The sequence below is a fragment of the Cydia amplana genome, chromosome 17 (genome assembly GCF_948474715.1).
Source record: "Cydia amplana chromosome 17, ilCydAmpl1.1, whole genome shotgun sequence".
NCBI lineage: Eukaryota > Metazoa > Arthropoda > Insecta > Lepidoptera > Tortricidae > Cydia > Cydia amplana.
Genome location: NC_086085.1, coordinates 14,913,808 through 14,932,217, shown reverse-complemented (window position 1 = coordinate 14,932,217; position 18,410 = coordinate 14,913,808). Strand labels below are relative to the sequence as shown.

The window sequence follows — 18,410 nt, the reverse complement described above, 5'->3', positions numbered from 1 at the left end:
GAAAAACCGTCACTCAAATTTCAATCTTAATACATCAATCATGAGTTCAATTTTCAAGTTGCATATTTCGCACGTATATGGTTTGGTATGGGGTAGAGAAAGGAATAAATAAAAGCATTAGATCCGTCACAATGGAATAATGCAGCTTGATTGTATGAAGCAACCCTTTTTATTATAAAGTCCTGGTAATTGTTAGGATAACACTGGGCTAGTTTGAGCTATTTGTTTGGGGTGGGATTATGTGGAGTTTGAGGGCTGGTGAGAGCGATGGTATTCTAATAGAAATGATCTAGTTATTCAAAGTTTGATTCCCGTTGGCGTAACCATATGTGCACAAAGCGAAGCTTAGCTTATAATGAAATTAAACGTGAATTAAACCAATTCTACTTGTACATGCCACATGCTTGTACATGAAAGAGATGCTTTGAGGCATCTGTATTGGGGTACTATAAATAAAACTATAGATATATTTGATTTTTTGATATGACACGAAATGTAGAAAGGAAGACAGAAAATTTCAATGAAAATCGATGAAAATATTTACAAAATAGAACATCATACAAGTCTTATTGATCTAAATGCAGTATTTGAAGTTAAGACAACCTGGCACTGTTCTAATATTAGAACTATGATGATATTTATCATCGTTAAAAAGTCTTTGGCGCCATAAAATGACTAAAATGTCACTGCGTCAATGTGCTGTGGTCAGTTTCAAACTCAGCCTTGTTATTTATTGATCTTTGTATCCTGACATTTAACACTTCAAACACATTTCAACGCCAGGTTTTTATACCACTTGAACATATTCCCCCCTTTAAACATTTAAATAAACTGTTCTAAATAATAACCTGATCCATGGGCGAATCATTGATCCTATAGTAATCAGTACATATGTGTAGTTCCTTATTTCTAATGTTGTCAGCACTGTTGTTATCATGGTCATTGTCAGTGTAATTTAGTTCAGTATCTATTATAAGAGCATCTTGCATTTTATACCTCGGTCTGATGACCTAAATATTCTTTGGTTTATAAATCTTAGTGGGAATTGTCTCAGGATGTAGGTTGCACTTATATTAATGTAAAAATCAATATCCTCTTTTTTCTTATTATCTGCCTGTCTGTTTCTTACCCCAATAAAAAAAATAAAACACATTTCAACAAAAGTTTTATACTATACTTGAACTTAATTCGATAATTCCTCTTTTGAGCATTTAGTTAACCTGTTGTAACTAAACACGAAACCTGATCCTTGGGCGCGCTTAGCGGACACTGCGGTTTGGACTGACGAATCTAGCGTGAAATTTAATCAGTTTTTACCGACCTCCGTTGACTTCTGACGATCTAGTAACATTATAATTTTGTCAAAATTTTGAAACTGAATCACACAACTTTAATACAACTATGGTCCACAAGTTTAATACATAATTAAATAAGTAACAGTAAATGAAATATCTTGCCTTAGAACTACTTCTCTCAAAGAATACTCATTTTGGATCATTATTGGGAGCAATTGGGTGGTTGTAATCGCAACTGACAGTTTGTAAACCTTATTACAAAAGGCATAAGGTCCACCGATGGACAGTTAAGAGTGTTGCTGTTTGTACGGAACTGAAAGAGTAATGGATGATGCATTTGTATGACCGAACGAATTTACTTGAAATCTAAAGATGTATCTTTAATTTGGTAGAGTTTTTTTTATTCCCAGAAAGTGATTTGCATTTTCTATCTTAAAGTGAATTGATACGTTGGTCAGTTTCTAAAAATGTATATTATCATTAGATTTTGGCCATATATTACGTAGTGACTAGATTTTGATACTGAAGATTAACCTACTTTTGGCGACCAACATACTTATGTACTTGTATGTATCAAGTCTAGGGATTGCTCCCGGTACTGAGTTTGTATGGCGAGAACCGGGAATTCCCGGGAATTACTAACTCAGTACCGGGAGCAATCTATCAACAACATACCTAAAAGTTCAAAAAAGAAAAGTTGCAAAGTGTAAAAAGGGCTCGCCCAAACTGATCGAAATGCCGTTACAAGTGCAATAAAAATATGCCCGTGCCCAGGTGAATTCCATTTCCAAATGAGCCCGTCCAATCATAAGTCAAGGAAAATTCCGACCAACCACGCCCCGGGGGAAAGCCCCTCTTAATCTAATATTAAACACATTCGGATATTAGATACAAAGTGAGCATTCACAGAATTTAATAATCCCTCTCCTGCCCCTCTCCCTCTAGCGTATACGCTCGTCCCGCTCACTCCTGAATTATTAACAACAAATTTTATGATTACATTTAGAACTGAGTGCAAGGAGAACGTGACGAGAAAGTTGAGCGTGGCGTGAAAAATGGCGGGAAATCGTCGGTTAATATTTTATTGGTATCGATAGATTTGAGTTATGGGGGGTGAGGTAATTTTCAATTTTGTGACTGAAATATTGATGGGCCCTTGAGGCCTAACCCGGATTAAGTGGTACATGTAACAGACCCCATACATCACGTATCTGGACTGGCCAGCGGAGTGGGGTCTATCTGAATCACTGAATAGATAGATAGTCGAAATAATCTGCCTTTCCATTGAGGCAGAGATGACAGGAGATGAAAAGAAACATGCGGAAATCAACCAATAGCATTATTGGTCGTCGCAGCGGAGCGGAGAAGACAACCAATGCTATTGCTTGTTTCCCAGACCTCCCTTTCGTCTCCAATCATCATCGCCTCAATGGAAAGGCAACTATAGTCAACGTGCAAAACCGTGGAATCACCTTCATATAGTCATATAATCTAAGTGCATCACAAGTAGAGGCGCAGCTAGTTCCCATGGTCTAGTGCCAAAACCGAGTCATACGGAATTACCCATATGGTTCCCAACATCCAAGCCAAGCCTGAAATTATTAGAACTATTGTAAAATGCAGCAAGTATAAAATCGCGTTGGCGCATAGCAAAGTAAGTACCTACTCTACGAGCTTATAACTATCGCTGAGGTCTATTTTAATTTAAAGTAAGCCTATGTCAAGTTTGGAATCATTAAAATAGGTACCTTAATTAAGGATGACACACTAGAACGGTCTGGATCCGGACCGATGCGTCCGACAATTCAGTTTTCTTAAATACTGATCACTCGTCATAGAAAACGAAGCATCAGATGCCACGGCTTGGACCCGGACCGTTCTAGCGTGAGTCACCCTTTAAAGTATTCTACCTCAGGAACACTTTACTTTTTGTCTACCAAGGTTTACTAAACGTCTCTACCCTTACCAACATGTAGTTGCCTTATTGAGCAAAGATAACTGCATAGCTACATACGCACTTTTCTAAAATATCTATTAAGTACTGTAAGTATAGCTCATTCCACATGCCATGCAATTCTCGAAGCGTGAACAGAATCTCATCATCTGACAAGCACTATAAAGATAATAGGCTCAAACGTGCGATATATGTAATTGATTTAAGTATGCGTTTAGATACTTATGACTACTTTATTTGCTTCATGTATCTTTGGCACATCTATTACGAGGTAGTTAAAAAAAATCAGAGCCTGAATCTTTATGGTCACTTAATAAAAATAGATACAGTCGACTCTTGTTAATTCAAACCTGCGATAATTCGAACCTCTCTATAATTCGAAGTTATCACGAGTTCCCTAGAACATCTCTTTATATTTCGAAATAAATCAATACATTTTTAAGCTCTTGGTAATTCGAACAAAAATAATCAACGTAAACGTAAATAATCAAAGTAACAAAACGACGCGTTAATTCGAACTCATAGGCGTCAAACACTCTACAATTCGAAGTTATCAGATTGCAGACCTCACAGAGGTAATAATAGAGTGCGGTAATTCGAACAAAATGTGCGGTATTTTGAGACAAGCTCAAGTTCTTCGTTGCACTCTTACGTTGGTTATGTGTACATATTAAAAGTTAGTGTTAGTTACGAGTCCTAAAAAGTATAAATGCTGAACGATTGCTGAAAAGAAGGAGTTAATCGAAAAAGTGGAGGTAGGTGGGAAGACAAGTGATATTGCAAATAACTATTTCAGGTCAGTCTCAGCAATGTGCATTGAAGTAAACTCATGTTTCAGACTTCTTCCGAAACTAACCTTTTATATTGTAAAAAAAAATTAACAGTTAATCAGTATTTGATTATTACCTGCCTACTCAATAATTCGAACTTTCATATTTTTTCTCTAAAAAATTTCGAACCATTTGATATTTCAAACTCTCGATAATTCGTAATATTTTTAAAGTCCATCGAGTTTCGAATTAACGAGAGTCGACTGTATTGGCTTTGGCACCAGTCTTTTTGTCTGGGAAAATTTCTATGGTTACGGAATATCTGATTCTTATAGTTTGGCAACCCATTTCCGTCAGTAGAAAATGGCGGCAAATTAAAAAAATGTAGGCGTGTAGGGTTGACTACCCATAGAATCCATCTTTTTCTACTGACAAAGTGGGTTTGCCAGAGTATCTAGAGATTCAAGCCCTAATTTAAAAAAAAAAAACAGTTTGTGTGTAAACAGTTTTTTTATAATTTCTTTTTTCTACGATTCCAGTTCTAAATGCCGTGCAATCTAAGTACGCTCACGTGACTAGAATCGTCCGACTGACAAGGTTTATGAAGATAATGGGGCCCGACGTGCCATAATTCTATTTCGGGAGGGGGCTAACGCAATAATGGTCATATTTTCCCGCTTCGGGTTACCTAGGGAACCCTATTTTTGGATGTGCTTTTGGAAGGCCGAAAATATATTTATAGATCATGATTATTCTCTTTATTCTTCTTCTTTCTTAGGCTAGGTTATTTATGATATGATTATAGAAAAATAGAAACACATACAAAATGCATTATAAAGATCATAATTATTATTAGAATTATTATATGTTCGAAAATAGAAAATATCTTTATGTATGTTTATAATTAGGGTAGATGCGTTTGGTAACGCAGTAGGAGCAGTATTAGCTAAAAGAGAAAATATGTCCACTCTCTTAACTATTAGATCACATTTTGTTTCTGATTGATCAAATATATATATACCCTCCCATTACCAATCAACAGATCTCCGTATTAAATATTCCGCTCTCAAATAAAATCTTTAAATTATTTTCCCAGCGACAAACAAGCACTTTATAGCCCATCAAACTTGTCAATCTAGAATTCAGAGCTGCAATCGTCCATTCCTGCCCTAGGCCATAAAGGATGATTCCCCCGGGAAATCCACAGCATATATTATTAATTAATAAAGTCCGATCCGCGCTCGATTGACGTCCACGCGTATAATTGTCAACTGTAATTGAAAAACCCGATTACGCTGACTAATTATTAATTCGTAAATAATTTACCCCCCTCCCTCTCCCACGGGGCCCGTGATTGAATTAAGGGGGTATTTTGAATTTTGCATAATTCAAGTTAGCCCTTTATGGCTGTTGAGGAGTTTTCGGCGGTTGAAATTGGCATATAATTTTATGTGGGGTTAGGACCTGAATTTTGATGGGCTGAGAAAAGGATTATGCGGTTTTGGAACATTACATTAATTACACGAATATTGCTTAGTGTTGCAAAAATGTTTCTATAAGCGCTTTTTCTAAAATAAATATCAAAATCCCGATTCTTTCAAATCTGGACATTCTTGGGCTCATTCTACTCAGAATCGACAGCACTCTCCATCCTACCATTAAAAAAAGATGTCCCAAAATGTCCATTCCATTACGTCACGTTTTTAGTATGAGAAAAAATTTCACTTGTACGTAACGTGACGTAGTGGAATGTACAATTTTCATACAAAATTATGGGACAATTTTTTTTATCACCAGGATTGAATATGCTAGTGATTCTGAGTTGAAAGAACCCAAAAACACCAGGATCTGGGAGAATCGGGTTTTCAATATTTATTTTAGAAAACGCCCATAAAAGCTGATATTGTTTAGAAATCTAAAATAATGATATCTAAGTTTTGTTAGAGTTTGTACGGAAAGAGAAGAGTCGTAGAATGTATTGGATCCCATACATTTCACGACTCTTCTCTTTCCGCACAGACTCTAAATCATACTGACCAAGGAAGTGTTCAAACACAAATCCAACGCTTTTATTTGAACCATTTGAACTAGAAATTTTTAGCGCAGTTAAATGATGCGTGATGTGTTATTGGCATTGACATTATTGACAGTTTCACTGATACTGCAAAACTGTATCGGATTGATCTAGAAATCACGCACGTTCGTACACTGTCACCAGAATTTTCCGCATGAGCCATGAAAACAATGCTGACTGACGCACAATACTCGCCGACAAAGCTCCGTTTCCCGGCCGGAAAAGTTATTTTTTTAATCCTCAGATCACTGTAACGCCACAGAATCCAATTTACCAGTCATTTTGCCGTCGCGCGACAAACCGAACAATTACACATACGTGCGGCGAAACTATAATTTCCACATGTGCAAAAAACCGCCGCTTTGCGCCCGCCGCGTCGCTTTTGACGGGTGTCAAACCTCGATAGCGCTTTTGTGTCACACTTCGAATTTTTTAGAGCTAAATCTGAACACAATGTCTGCCCACACAAATTACACGTATTCATATGTATGCGATTATCGTAGATGCGGACGATACCACCTCATTTCAATACCTATTGTATGTTGCTCTATCTCGTAAAGTCCTAAGTCGTATTCCTCCCATATTGCATGTGTCGTTTATGTGCGTTTGAGGCACCGACGACTGATGCCTGTGACAACTGGTTGTAATCATTTCTCAGGTACCTTTGTGGCGATAGACGTGACGATGGGACCCGTCGTGTGACGTGAAGAGGCGTTGACGTGTCGTGTCGGATCTAGATCGCGGCGACATGTTAATTGTTAGCTCGTTCACACTTCGGATATTTCAGACTAGGGTGCGACATTTCTAAATGCTGCAATTATGATTTTTTCCTCGCCTAAACTTGGTCGAAGCTGAAGAGGATTGATAATCCTACAGATGATAACATCGATGCTTATCTATTGAGTTATACAAATGTAAAGGATACGCGTAGGATTTCAATTGGCCATGAACTGCGGCTGCTGTATAAGTTTTCTATTCCAAATCTTCCAGATTGATATGTACATAAGTGTACCTAATATTTTTTTCCTGGAGAGACTATAGATAAGAGACAAGCGTATTAGACTTTTCAAAACTGGCATAATTGATTAACCTTGATATGATTAATATCCAAATAACGGTTCAAATCATCAGGGATCAGATCCTCCTCCTCCTCCTCCTAGATCCTCTACGAAATCCACCTTAATATCTCGCATTGTGTTCACATATTAGTATAAGTAAGTGTCAAAGATTTAGTTAAATATGTTATGTTTGCAATGCGTATCATGAAACGGATATCATGATACTGCTTGCTGCAGCCAGAAGTAATTATAAGGTCTCAAGACTGCTTAGCTCCTTGTCTAAGGTGAAAGAAGTGTCTATTCTTTAGATGTTCTACATTCTTAACCGCATATCGTAACCGAGATTGGACTGCTCTGGAACTTCCAGAAGTACCAAGGCCTCAGGGCTAAGCTCACCTGGATCTGTCGCGTCGAGGGTCTGCGGCGGGGGCTGACTGAGGGGGCCGGGGGTGCCGCCGGAGCCGGGGGACCGAACGTCGTCGTTCACGGCGCCGCCGTACGACAGCGACGACGAGGGCGGTCTCTGTTGACAATACCACACCGGTTATGATCGCCTGGTAATCCTGCCAACATTTTGGCATTTTTTTGTAAAAATTACCAGGTTTTTAGGGTTAGTTAAGCTGAAGGCTTATTAGTAATGACATGACGGATGATTCTAGCGATCTCCCAGCTCTTTAATTAATTGAAAGTTATGTTGAAAATAATTTCACACCCGAGCTCCCGGCACACCCCGGCCTCGTTAAGCGGTAATTTTCTTAATTACTAGTTATTCTTTCTGTTGTAAGTGTTGCAACGTTAGCAGTCAGTTCTTACTGTAATAAATAATGTGTAAGACGAGCACGCGAGCCTTACCAGTTCCGGTGTCCTGGTCCATTGCACCTTTAGACATGAGCTCAGCAGACACAAAATATAAAAAATACATAAACAAAAGTACTAGTACCACGTAAAGTTTGGTATCATTAAAGTTTACTACTACTAGTACTAGTAGTAGCAGTAAACTTGATATACCTACAGTCAGGCCTTTAAGAAACAGTAGGTACCACCCAAATGCAGTCCAAAAGCTGCCAAATGCGGTCCAAAACTCACTCGAATATCTTCAAGTTCAAGTGTAAATATTATTTGAAAGTTTTTTTCTATACTACGCCGGCGACTAACAAGCATACAGTCCACCTGATGGTAAGCTGTCACCTTAGCCTATATGATCGCCTACAACTCCAGAGGTGTTACATTTCATAAAAAGACGAAAGAACTCGGACAAAAATAGAAGATTGGTATTGATACTCAGTTACGTGTTAAACATGTTGACAATATGGACCACATATTGATTTAAACTAACACGATTCTCACTCATACTTTTAATATGGACCACAGTTGTGTAGTTGTGGACTATAGTAAAGGGCCCCTTGCACTATTCCAATAACCCGGGGTTAACCGGTTAATAGGTTTAACCGGTTAACCCTGGGTTACTCTACGGAGTTTTAACATGGTCACCACTACAATTTGTTAGAGGGATGGTGCAAGTGGCGCTAGGTGATGTAACGCTATAAGTAAGTAGAGCTCTCCTCAAATATTTCGATCAAATAGAGTTTTTTTTTCTTTAAGCTTAGCACTAATTTCTAGTCAACAAACCAGCATCAATAATATCGAATGTAATTCAGTTAAATTTATATTAGTTTTGAGTTGGCTGTTGGTTTAACCCTAGCTGCGCTCGCGCATAACAACAGCTGCGTGTAATGAACCGTACGCTTATGAAATTCCTTATAGCACTCTTTCCTTAAACCTAGACAGTTACAATAATTGTAAATCGACTTTTTATGTAACCTATAATTAGTATAGGTTACATAAAGTAGACTTAAGTATTTAAGACATTCCTTGAGATGTTTTTTTAATCAATGAAAACCGGCGCGAGTTTTGAGCTAATCAGGAAGCCATAGATTCAAATAAGGTCAATGTGGCTAATTCCGTCATTGGGGCTATTCCGTCCACAAGCGTATATTTCTTTGATTTTCAATCGTAGGAAAAAACATCTGCTTTTGATTGCTGTAACTAAAAGCAATCGCTGCTTTGTCGATGAAATTATAAATTTTGTTCGTTGTTCGAGAAAAACGCTAGTAGACGGAATAGTCCCTATGACGGAATTAGCCACATTGACCTTAGTAACTTCTTCCTTCTTCAGCTATCATGGTCGCATTTTTATCACCTGTCATGCCATGCGTCACTTTCGCACTTACAATTTTGTAAAAAAGTGACAGTCTTGGTGACAAATGATAAAGAGTCGGCCATCTTAACCCTACATGCCGTAACTTCGTTGGTATGGCGGCGACTAGACTCGTCTGACTCTTAATAACCCGTTAAACTTGGTTTATAAACTAGTAGTACTAGTGGCACTAGTTTCCAACCCCGTATTCTTCCTTATGGCCAAATCGCACCGGTAATGAGTTAATTGTATCCCATTTGACAAGGACCATAAGGCAGGTGTGATAATGGGCGGGTGGCGTGCGCGCGCGCTCGTTATATCGCTTCCGAACATTACGACAGCCAGTATTATAGTATGTACAAGAAAACTTACTCAGTGCTAAGTTGACATGAGCGCATCAGAAATAGTTATTTACGATACACGTGCGAATAGGTAGAATTCGTTTTCCCTTCGTACAACGTTTTACAGTAGGTACAGCAGCAGAAGTTGCTAAGCGGGCGAGGTATTCAAAATTACCTTGACACGCTCTTATTCTCTTAACAATAAAGTCGCGTCAAGATCATTTTGAACACCTGGTCCGCTTAGCAACTTCTGCTGCTGACTGTACATACGGCCCTTTAAATTTTCGACGTAGTTACGTAATGTGCCTATATTATATTATAGCACTAGAAGGTACCTGCAGTAATCATTTAGGTACAAAGAGAGAAATGGGTTACCTACTGAATCCGGAAATATATCTAATGCTGTTAATTTCATCTGAAATAATCTGAATGTAGAGTTAAATCTCTATGAATTTGAGTTTGAATTTAAACTTTAGTATGAGAAATAATTAAGAACATTGTTTTTCATAATAGCACTGAACATGTATGTTATATTTAAACAATTATGGCGCATGTATGTATCCATTAGGCGTATTTTGCCCTAGATTACCATACTAGTGATTGATACGCTGGTACAGGTAATTGCCGAAAAAACGCCTAATTGCCTTCATGTAACGGAAAATTGATTGTACGCCTAACGATCGTTAGGTGTCTTACTTGTTCTGATTTAGAGTAACGGTGATTGAATAAAATGAAAATTGGATGAGAATCGGTGAGAAAAAATTCAAAGGTTTAGATAAAATAACTAAGGATTTAACAAAGGCATTGCCTATTTACGTATCGAAATCTCTTAGGAATTCAGCTACGTAGATGTTTATCTACTAAGAACGCTGACATTTTCATGCTAGCACGCGATGCTATATCAAACGTAAAATGGATACTTCGTGGCACTTTTGTCAAGAAATCCATTGATGTTTTAGTATTTGGATGTTTCTTAGTAATACATACACAAGCAGTATTGGAGCGTGTTACAGACGATAAAATCGATTTGAGAACAGACGTCCGTTCCATTACGCCAATCCGCTGACGCTTAGATCTAAACCCTAATTTGAATATCGAACACATGCTCTCAAGGACTTCCAATTGAATGTCTGTCCGTTGATTTAGGAAACGGAACGATTAAATAAGGTTCAAAATTAGAACGGTTTTACAAATTGAAAGCGCGTAGCTTATTCAAGTTTTTTTTAATAGGTTCTTTTTGTGGCAGGAAATGCCGATGCTAATGTGTTCCGTTCACACCATGTGTGGATCAGAAATGACTTACTTGCAAGTTCGTCATTATGGGCATTGTTATAATTCTGTTTATTCGTGCAAAGGGCATAATTTGGAGTCGTTAGCCAATATCTGTCAGAACATTTGTTTAATGATGTTGAACCATTAAACACCTTTTTAGGCGTTAGCAATTGAAAAGGCTAGTTTACTATAAGTAATTGAACTGTCCTACAGCAATTTTTATAAAAGTATTCGTTAAATCAATGTATAACGATTAAGCCTGCTGATCTGCATTATTTTTAAGATTCATAAGAATCGCTGATTTGACTTGTGAGGACAAAATTATTGTTGATGCAACTCTCATGTTGAAATATGAATTGTTATTTTAAACATAATAATCACTAACATCTTTAACAAGAACCCATACCGTGTCCTTGCAAAAAGAGCGGGTATTCTTTGAGTTATTTCGCAAATAATAATATCCACTTACAGTGGGTATTGTGACCACATTGTAGCGGGCTCCGTTCCTGGAAACGTCAGATTTGGGTGAAAGTTTTTGTGGCGACACATGTGCTGAAGTGTAGCTCCTGAGGTCGATGGGAGCCTGGTACATTTTTGTGTAACAGAAGACAAAGCATTAGTTTTGCTTAATTAAAATAACGGCTATAGGTAGTCTAATAGCCAGCACCTGCATCAAGAAAAAACCGGACAAGTGCGAGTCGGATTCGCCCACCGAGGGTTCCGTACTTTTTGTATTTGTTGTTATAGCGGCAACAGAAACACATCATCTGTGAAAATTTCAACTAGGTATTACAGTTCATGAGATACAGCCTGGTGACAGACAGACGGACAGTGGAGTCTTAGTAATAGGGTCCCGTTTTTACCTTTTGGGTACGGAACCCTAAAAATTTGTGTTTGAAATATCAAGAAGCTAAAACAACTTGCCTCTCAAAACAATAAGTACCTACCTTACTTATATATTTTCTATAATAAAACAGCGGTCAAACACCTAAACACAGACAATTTAACAGAAAAACCTTTGTCAAGCTTTGAAAAAGTTCACTTAAGTATAAAGAACCGGTCAAGTGCGAGTCAGACTCGCGTTCCAAGGGTTCCGTACATTACCCAATTTTTAATAATGTATTTTTTTGTAGATTAGCCGGGGCAGAGGCAGACCAAAAAAGAGATGGCGGGATGACCTTTACGCTTTTTGCAGCGACTTGTAGGAACATGCAACAAACCGTGATGAGTGGCGGAAGAAAGAAGAAGCCTTTGCCCAGCAATGGGAAGATTATATTAGGTTATAGCTAAAAAAAATGTGGAACGCGAATGAAATGCCTTTAAAAAAACCCGTAGAGGTCGGATCAAAAACTAAGTAATTAAGTCCTCACGCTTGACTGCACATTTATTCAGTAAATGAGTATATGACTTTGACATTTGAAATTGTAAATTGAATCGTGTAAATTTGACATGTTCTCATTTATTGATATTCAACGTAATGTATACCATATTTATTGTATTTAGAACATGACGATCATTAAGAGATACTCGTACTTAGTTATTCCCGTATTTTGTTTTGACATGAATTGATAAAATTGTTGACAGAAGATTGATTATTTTTAAGACATTTTTAATTTGTATCTAATAAATAATATCATGTTAATGTTAATGACGATCATAATATAAATTCATGTAGATTAGTTTAGCATAATTTATAATGTAATTTCATATTATGAGAATAAATATCTAAATCTAAATCATTTCAAATAGGTTTTCCTGTCATCTTAGGCAAGGGACAATACTGTGATTTTTTTTCAAAATTTTAGACCCAGTAGTTTCGGAGATAAAGGGGGGGATGGTCGGACGGACCGGACGCACGAGTGACCCTATAATGGTTCCGTATTTTCCGTACGGAACCCTAACTAGCGAAGGACAAACAAGTAGCGTTACATATGGCGTCCAAGGGGAGACTGGACTTTTCCATTACCATTAATTTGGCCGAACGAGACTTTACGGCATCATCTTGGAGAGCTAGTCCGTCTTCATGTTGTTCCTTTATTTGTCGTGTCAGGATAGGAGGATAATTTTGGAACTGTCGGAAAATGTTACTCTGGCGTGGCTGTCAATAGTGTCAAACTTATTTACGGTGATAAAGTTATAATAAAGTTACTCCCCGTAGGTACACCACAATTACATCTACATACATGATAACATAACTATAGCTATATAACTTACTAACAGAAAATTAGGTCTAGGGTAATTCCGGGGTAGTTGGCCATAGTTTTTTTAGAACGCGATAAAAAAATAAGTTTACATGTAATTAAAGAAATCTTTATTTCTTCATAAACTTTGATTAATTGACTTTCGAAAATGGAACAAACAAAACATTATTTCTTTTGCGATCAGCTTGAAAAAATATTTCAAAAAAAAATTACAATTGGCCATCTTTCCCGAGGTGTCCGGGATTGATGACCATACCATTACAGGAGAGATGGCCATGCCACAACTCTTAATTTTAGTAATGTTTATTTTTAATTTTTATTTCCCAAGTCCATTTTCTTCTCAAGACCCCGTTTAGGCCACCGAATACCAGCAAACAGCACACTCAATGCAATCATGGAAGAGAAGAGGCTCGTGATATTTTTTCCCACACCTGCAATAGTTATTTTTCAAACATAACTCTATTTTCCTTTTTTATTTGTTATCATGCATAGGGGGACATAGTCACTGATATCTGATAACCTTTGGAATACCTAATTCGTGATAGATACATCTTCATCACTGTGTGCCTTCACTGCCATATGGCCATAATACCCCAACTTGAACTGGCCATCTCCCCTTTTTTTTTCGGGAGAGAAGACCACGCCTAAAATCAATGTAAGTTGAGATTCGAGCTTCATTCTTATTTAGGTTAGAACAAAACTACAACCGTATACTTTGCACCAAAAGCAAATAACACCATTAGAATAAGACACTAGCATCACCACCATGTAAAATATGAACCCTCTAAAAATATTTGCACTAGTCAAAACAATCAACAAGGATTTTATGTACTTCAAAATTTTTTTACTCCAAAATTTTGGCTATATCTTTGCTCCCAAGCATGACGTGAAGCGTACTAAACAAGAACTAGCGACAATTAGCCATCAGAACCATGAAATATTTCGATGGGCAATATCCCCCTTATGGCCATCTACCCCGTAATTACCCTATGTCGACTATCTGACACATATTTTAACTTGACAGTTTTGATATTGCTTTATCGCGTATCTGTATCTTTACTTGAAAATAGTTGTAATGTAGAACTAGCCTTATGAACCAATTTTGCATGTATAACTAGCCTTAAAATTTATAGTTTATGATGGTTCATTATTTTGTAAGTGGGTAGATTTGCAGTGTAGTTTTTCCAGGGTTCGAAAAGTCGGAATGTAGTATAAATTCAATATACGCGATATAATCCGTTTTAATACTTATACTTTTATTTCATTAACAGTTTTGATCTGACATTCTATATAAATATGTACTAGCTTCTGCCCGCGTATTTGTCTGCGTGAAATGATTGATCATTAACCTGTCAGCTCCCAAGGGCTCGAAATTGCGCCAGAACGCTTATGGGTGACGTCATATCGTGGGAAATGAGGGGTTAATAAGAACTACTTCTTCGGGCCTCATACTATCTCAACACCAAAATTTTCTTCTAAATCGGTTCAGCGGTTTAAGCGAGAAGGTAACAGACAGACAGAATTACTTTCGCATTTACGATATTAGTAGAGATTATTGCCTTAAGTCTTTCCATACATTCTGACGTTTACTACGACATCAGCATCACCCCTAACACAAAAAATACTTATTAAAATCGCTCTGACTGCGTAATTAAGGTCATCATCATCATCATATTTGCTTGCCCTTCTCCCATTCACTTGGAGTCGGCGCAGCATGTCTTTTTCTTCCATACCTCTTTGTCGCATTTCATATCATCTCGCCCGTCATCTCATCATTCACTTGCGTTCATTTCATATCATCTCTCACACAGTCCATCCACCTTTTCCTTGGTTTTCCTCTCCTCGTACTTCCGGGCCACATTCATCAAATAAGATATCAAATATTTTCTCACATCAAGATAGATCCGATAGATACACGTTGTCTTCAATACTCAAGTCTGATACCAGTCTCATCCAAGATCTAGTGTCAGCAAAAACATCAATCAGTCGTCAATCAAACTCGCGCGCAGCAATGGCGCGTGCGCTTGCGCCGTGAGAACTGCGAGTCACGCATTGTTAGGGAAATTTAGAGTTACCTATAACAGTGTTTTTATACAGATAGGGATAGGCGAATGAGGTATCGTCAATAGAAAAAAGAACGTTCTTATTTAAGATAAACATACTGGTGCTCGACGCGGTCCCAGTACATGTCATCTTGAAACTTAAGTCATTGTCAATAGAGGTGACAGTAGGATATCATCTATTGGGCATTAGCATGTCGAGCACTAGTGCGTTTACCTTGTAGTGTATAAAGATTTACTGTTAAAATAATAGAGGTTTTCTTTATAAGACATTTTATAGCGAAAGTAATAATTATTAACCAAATTGAACTTACTAGTTTTAGACTTGTAAATCCACTTTTTGCGCTACCTAGGTTCCTCTTTCATCATTTGATATTTAATTTATTTATCAGCAAGTAAATTCTCTATGAAGGGAAACGTCGTGGGGAAACCTGAATCGGTTTTTTATTTGATTTTACCTACTAACCTCTTAATAATCTGTTCCGTTAATTCAAACCGTCCACCCGGCTGCGCACGCGACCATACATTTCAAGAACAAACACAACTCCCCCGTTATTGTTCTTTTTTCGAATTGTTTGCGCGTGCGGTTGACGTGCGTTTTGTGAACCCCTTTGCTAAAGATTAAAAAAATATGGTTGCCTATGTTTATAAAAAAACCGGCCAAGTGCGACTCGGACTCGCGCACGGAGGGTTCCGCACCATCAACAAAAAATAGAGCAAAACAAGCAAAAAAACTGTCACCCATCCAAGTACTGACCCCGCCCGACGTTGCTTAACTTCGGTCAAAAATCACGTTTGTTGTATGGGAGCCCCACTTAAATCTTTATTTTATTCTGTTTTTAGTATTTGTTGTTATAGCGGCAACAGAAATACATCATCTGTGAAAATTTCAACTGTCTAGCTATCACGGTTCGTGAGATACAGCCTGGTGACAGACGGACGGACGGACGGACGGACGGACGGACAGTGGAGTCTTAGTAATAGGGTCCCGTTTTTACCCTTTGGGTACGGAACCCTAAAAACGGTCACCCATCCACAAGTACTGACCCCGCCCGACGTTGCTTAACTTCGGTCAAAAATCACGTTTGTTGTATGGGAGCCCCACTTAAATCTTTATTTTATTCTGTTTTTAGTATTTGTTGTTATAGCGGCAACAGAAATACATCATCTGTAAAAATTTCAACTGTCTAGCTATCACGGTTCGTGAGATACAGCCTGGTGACAGACGGACGGACGGACAGCGGAGTCTTAGTAATAGGGTCCCGTTTTTACCCTTTGAGTACGGAACCCTAAAAAAGATGGTTGCCTATGTTTATAAATTATATGGCAAATGGCAATTCTTTGCAGCTAGTCCAGTATAAGTATTGGATTTCGTTGGTTAAGTCTGATTTTAGTTAGTGCATATTTAAAATAATGAAATATAGACACATTTATTCGAATATGTTTTTTGCCAGAACTCAATGGTAATATTTTTTTAATGATCCCTAATATTTACCCAAATGTAGATTATCTTATGTTACTTGAGTTTGGCAAAAATATTAAAATAATTTTATTTCGTTTTTATAGATCGTCGCTTTGCTCATTAGCTTTTCAACATTTGGCTTTTTTTTACTGAAGTTGTTTTGTCTGACTTGGTATACAATACAGATGCCTCAGATATATCAAAGAAAAGTCTATGTCCCATTGTTGATTCAGACTCAATTAAAGAAAAAACTTGACACCTAACAGTTACTAGAACAGTGCAAACGTAAGTGCAAATAGTAATCAATGCGATTGTTAAGCGTAAAAACATATATACAGGCTGTTTAGAAGCTTGCAAAGGCTTTCCGAAAAAAAAAGATGATAAAGAATGTATAGCTGGTCAACCAAATCTTGTCAGTAAAAAAAGGCGCGAAATTCAAATTTTCTATGGGACGATATCCCTTCGCGCCTACATTTTTCAAATTTGCCGCCTTTTTCTACTGTCAAGATCTGGTTGACCAAGTATAACACGAATAAAATAAATATACTTAAAAAGAGTTGACAAATTCAAAAAGGCATTGAAAATACCTACTTACCTATGCAGTTTTTGATAATTCTGAAAATGAACATAAAGTTTAAAACAATATCAATAAAATTTTGCTATTTTTTTATGTACAGTCGTTACAAACGATAATTGGGATTACAATTTCATATGTATAAACAAAACTTTACTCTGCCACCCATGCTAATGTTTAGTATCCTCAAACCCCCTGTATGTGCCCATAATTACTCATATTAAGTGCTTATTTACGTTTTACTGTGAGACTCTGATTGTCTTTGAAAGAGCGACGGCTCTGCGCACAATAACATTATTATTGGCATTATGCAAAAACTGTACTGATCATGTCTTTATACGTTTAATGTTTTTATTGCGAAATCAGATTAATAGTCTATAGAATGGCTGTTAATATTAGTTAATAACCTTAAAGATTTTATTATAGTATGCTAACGCATAAGAAAATATGATTTATGGTGCACTTAAGAAGCATTTTCTAAAAGATGCATAGTGATGAGGTTTTGTAATAATATCTATTTATAATATTGTTATAGAAAAACTTAATATCTGTGGCATTGTTTTCTTCGATCTTTTCACTGTTCATTCTATATTTACTTTCGTTCACACGTTGCAGTCTCACGCTAGAAACGTCATACCTATTAATTTGTATTTTATATCGCATTCGTGACTTCAATAAGCAAGTACGGCTGTAAAAGTGTTACCAAAACAGAAACAACTAAAATGATATCCCATCAATTACTGTTTCCGCTCAAGGTCAAGTTTTATTGACATTACCATCATTGTCACCGTTACCATCATTCTCATCATGCCCAGGATTTATGACTCCGTGATGACAATTATAAGCTATCATGGCGCCAGGGTCACTGACCCTCATGGGAAGCGAAACACGCACGTGATAAGAAAAAAAATCATACAAATATTTGTACATTCCTTATTTGTGAAAGCATAGAGTCCATTTTGTACTTATCTAATTTCGCGTATCGATCGAAGTCAAGTGTTTAATAATATTTGCCCTAATTTGTAAGTTCTCTAGCGATATTACTAAGTCGAGATTAGTTTGAGATAAAAATGCAACCAGGCGCGCAGAAAATAAAGGATAGACTCTGGAAAAGCGTCTTGTTACCTAGACTCGCACCTCGCGCAGAAAATT

At 37.2% G+C, this 18,410-nt stretch overlaps 1 protein-coding gene across 1 annotated transcript in view; it reads right to left on the bottom strand.

Annotated features, from left to right (window-relative positions):
* The window catches only part of LOC134655852 (homeobox protein homothorax), a 357,906-nt gene that overhangs the window by 234,438 nt on the left and 105,058 nt on the right, over positions 1-18,410 (bottom strand). Inside the window, exon 7 of the mRNA XM_063511342.1 lies at positions 7,548-7,674. Coding sequence (XP_063367412.1) covers positions 7,548-7,674 — 127 coding nt within the window. The remainder of the gene's footprint in view (positions 1-7,547; positions 7,675-18,410) is intronic.